The following is a 4484-nucleotide window of genomic DNA, read 5'->3' as shown; positions in this document are numbered from 1 at the left end:
TACTGTAATACAAGTGTAACAGTATTCATTGTTATGCATATTTAGAGTTAATAATGTAAAAACTGTGTGAACTACAAAGAAATGTGTTGATTACTTTGTTTAATAGTCACTATTGGTTGTGTCACTTGTGTCACTTCAGACAACATCGATATATTTTGCATATAAACAGAACATGCACTTTTTACATGTTAACACAACAGATGTATCTTCGTATGTGTTAAGACAATATGTGTCTGTATTTGTTAACATATCTTACTATGTGCCAGTTTTTTAAGTATAATAACAGAGGTGTATTTTTATATATTATATTGATAATGGTAGAGAATGCAACTCTAAAAGTTTCATTGGTAAATAACAACTTTGAAGTGGTAAATTGAATTTGTATAAAATCTTTGTCAGATTAGTGTAATTTATAGGAACAATTATAAGTACAAAACTGTCATTATACCATGTTGAAGGTAATAAAACTAAGCAATTGTGGTTTGTGCTGCAACTATGTTATATTTACATGAAAAAATTGATAACTTAGAAAACTAAATCCTTCATTAAGTACATCTAAAATAATTTATTTAGGAGTGCTGTTAAGTATGGCTATGAAAGAAGTCAAAGAATGCAAGATAAAATATACAACATAAAAACCATTTGTGAACAGTGTTAATCTTGAAACTTTTGTTGCTTCACTTTTTATCATTGTGTAAGAATACAAGTAGTACACCAAGATTCCTCTAAAAATACAACCACATGTTTCTATAATCACAAAACAAATTAAGAATATATGTCTGAATCATATATATATACTAATCCTAATACTAACCACAATGCAAGTTTTAAAAGGCTGAAAGCTAAGAAACCTTTTTTTTTCCACCACTTTTAACTCATTTGTTTGAGAATATTGTTTTAGTATTCACTTTTAAGTGTTTTGTGTTTGCTCTAGGAACATTTACAATCTTTATTAATACATATTGAGTTATTTACAAGTTTGTATAAGCAACTGTAAGCAGTCGTTCTTTTTTTATATTAACATCTGCTAACATAGTAAACAGTTACAGTTATTAAAAACTACACTCTCTTCTTACGTGTATTATAATAAAGTCATAAATGTATTTAACCTTACACTTTCCAGTTTTAACATTCAAAGAAAACATTTAAAATACAAATAGGATTAAAAAATAATAACTAAATGAATCACAAAATCTTTTAGAAAGTGGAATATTTAACAATTCCAATATATAAAAACTTAAGCCAGTGAGTGTAATTATCTTTTATATTAAGCAATCTCACTTGCTAATTAATTTTACAACTTGTAACTTGTTTTATTGCTTAAATTCTTTCCCTTTGTTTCTGCTTATAATAATGTTAGTTAAAGTGTTTGTTCAGAAAAATACACCTCTTCATGCTAAATAGCTTTTTCCATAATGATATTTATATTTTAATTATGTTCTAACTCTTCTGCTGATCTAAGCAAGCATAATATGTTTCTGTAGAGGGGCAGATTCCATTCAAGAAAACATGTGAAGGGGAGATTTGTAAACACCCACCAGCTAGCTTTAGGATTGAGGAAGACAGCAGCAGTGAAGGAGCCCTTTCTCCACACCAAGATATCAGTGACCAATCACAGAACAGGTAAATCTAGTATATAATAAAACAGTTTGGTTCGTATGAGGCATAAAAAGCAGGAAGTACATTACATTTACTGACTAGCACGTTAATACCATATAATTTAGTGCTTGTTTACACATTTTTTTGCCCTGCTTCACTTGACAAATACAGTGTTCCCATGTTAAAACACTGGTTTCATTGGTCCCTTTCGTACCTTTGTTATAAACCACATTGTAATGAAGTCCCATGTACAGTACACAACCATATACTAGAATATAAGACATCACATTTCCTTTTTGTAGATAAATGTACTAAAGTGTATATACTTCAAAAGTCTGCTGCAGAAAAATATTGTGTGGTTCTTTCTTGGTGCAAAAATTTTAAATTTTGATCACTTTGGCTTCACCATTTACACATACAGGCAAAACTAGTTATTTATCTGAATAACACTCCCTTACCAGCTATTGTCATAAATAAAATTTGTGGTATTGGAGTTTGATAGCATTTTACAACATTTAAAATAAACATGAGTATCTAACCATGCAAATACTTTACAATTTCAACCAGCATTCTGCTGTTGTTCTAAATCACCACTGAGTAAATAGCAATAAATTATGGCTGTAAAACTAATCACCACTGAGTAAATAGCAATGAGTTGCGGTTGTAAAACTAATTACAGCTGAGTAAATAGCAGTGAATTACGGCTATAAAACTAATCACCACTGAGTAAATAGCAGTGAATTACGGCTGTAAAACTAATCACCACTGAAGTAAATAGCAGTGAATTACGGCTGTAAAACTAATTACCACTGCGTAAATAGCAATGAGTTACGGTTGTAAAACTAATCACCACTGAATAACTAGCAATGAATTATGGCTTTAAAACTAATTACCACTGAGTAAATAGCAATGAATTACGGCTTTAAAACTAATTACCACTGAATAAATAGCAATGAATTACGGCTTTAAAACTAATTACCACTGAATAAATAGCAATGAATTACGACTGTAAAACTAATCACCACTGAGTAAATAGCAATGAATTACGGCTGTAAAACTAATCACCACTGAGTAAATAGCAATGAATTACAGCTTTAAAACTAATTACCACTGAGTAAATAGCAATGAGTTACGGTTGTAAAACTAATCACCACTGAATAACTAGCAATGAATTATGGCTTTAAAACTAATTACCACTGAGTAAATAGCAGTGAATTACAGCTGTAAAACTAATTACCACTGAGTAAATAGCAGTGAATTACAGCTGTAAAACTAATTACCACTGAGTAAATAGCAATAAATTATGGCTGTAAAACTAATTACCACTGAGTAAATAGCAGTGAATTACGTCTGTAAAACTAATCACCACTGAGTAAATAGCAATGAATTACGGCTGTAAAACTAATCACCACTGAGTAAATAGCAATGAATTATGACTGTAAAACTATCACTGTGTTCCTCCTCCCAGCAGCCACGAGTAATTTGATCTTGCAGGCCTTTTTTATAGTTATGTGTAAGAGGAGTTACTTATTAATTACTGGTGCATTGATTGATTTTGTATAGTTTAACATACTACCTAAAAACTCATTGTTCTGATGGTTTGAAATACCATTTTGTTTTCATTTAAAAATCAAACTTGATTTTAAATGTAATGTATGGCTCTCACAGGAAACCTAGGATTTTATAGTAATTATAAATAATGTCATTATAGAGCTGTTTCTGTTGGTGTGTCTTCCATTTCTTGTATGCCTGTTAAGTTCATATTTTTCGTGCTTCATCAGACATGATAGTAATGATACAGGTATTTTATACAGTGTCAAATCTATGTTTGATAATATTATATTCAGCAAGCATATAATTCTGTTGTATGTATTATATGTGATAGATAAATGTTTCAGTATGTAAGGTGCCTGGAAATATTGAAATTAACTTGGAAATAGCATAGAATGTAAGATTCAAATAATTATGAGAATCCTGATAATCACAGTAAATAAAATGTACTAAATAATTAGTAAATGAGTAAAATTGTATAGAAAATTTATTATTCTGTTTAAAAGGGAAAACAAAGCTCATAAAGTAAGTAGAAATGGTTAAAGCTGTGTATGATAGTTTGGTCAGCCATTTAGACACAGTGAGGAAATGGTAACCAGTTGAGAACTAAGGTCATTGTGACATAAATACTACTTTAACAGATAAGTTGATATTCTGTCTCAAGCTACAGCGACAAAATATTTTCTTGAAAAGTACACAGAGAAAGTGTTTAAAACTTTTCTGTAAACATTAGTTCACTAAGAAAGAAAGTTTTCTGTAAACTTTGATACACAAAGAAAGAGTTGAAGTTTTATTGATTAGATCTTTGAGGCAGAAATTCTTAGCTATTTACATGGATCAAGTACATAGATCTTAAACATCCTTTATTCTGACATACTTCACAGTTTAAGTACATGGATCCTAAACATCCTTTATTCTGACATACTTCACAGTTTAAGTACATGGATCCTAAACATCCTTTATTGTGCATTACTTCACAGTTCAAGTACATAGATCCTAAACATCCTTTATTCCTACACACTTCACAGTTCAAGTACCTGGATCCTAAACATTCTTTATTCTGACATTCTTCATAGTTCAAGTACATAGATCCTAAACATCCTTTATTCCTACATACTTCACAGTTCAAGTACATGGATCCTAAACATTCTTTATTCTGACATACTTCATAGTTCAAGTACATGGATCCTAAACATTCTTTATTCCAACATACTTCACAGTTCAAGTACATAGATCTTAAACATCCTTTATTCTGATATAGAAATATGAATTAATAAGTCTTTATTTATTTACAGTTTCACACCTTTAGAAACAAGTCAGTCTTCACCTCTTGC

The 4484-nt window shown here is 30.1% G+C and overlaps 1 protein-coding gene across 1 annotated transcript in view; it reads left to right on the top strand.

The window, feature by feature from the left end:
• Positions 1-4484, top strand: part of LOC106474348 (MKL/myocardin-like protein 2) — a 22415-nt gene that overhangs the window by 8744 nt on the left and 9187 nt on the right. The window contains exon 3 of the mRNA XM_022402659.1: positions 1485-1623. Coding sequence (XP_022258367.1) covers positions 1485-1623 — 139 coding nt within the window. The remainder of the gene's footprint in view (positions 1-1484; positions 1624-4484) is intronic.

Source organism: Limulus polyphemus, unplaced genomic scaffold, assembly GCF_000517525.1.
Source record: "Limulus polyphemus unplaced genomic scaffold, Limulus_polyphemus-2.1.2 Scaffold7103, whole genome shotgun sequence".
NCBI lineage: Eukaryota > Metazoa > Arthropoda > Merostomata > Xiphosura > Limulidae > Limulus > Limulus polyphemus.
This window is presented reverse-complemented; position numbering and strand designations above follow the sequence as displayed.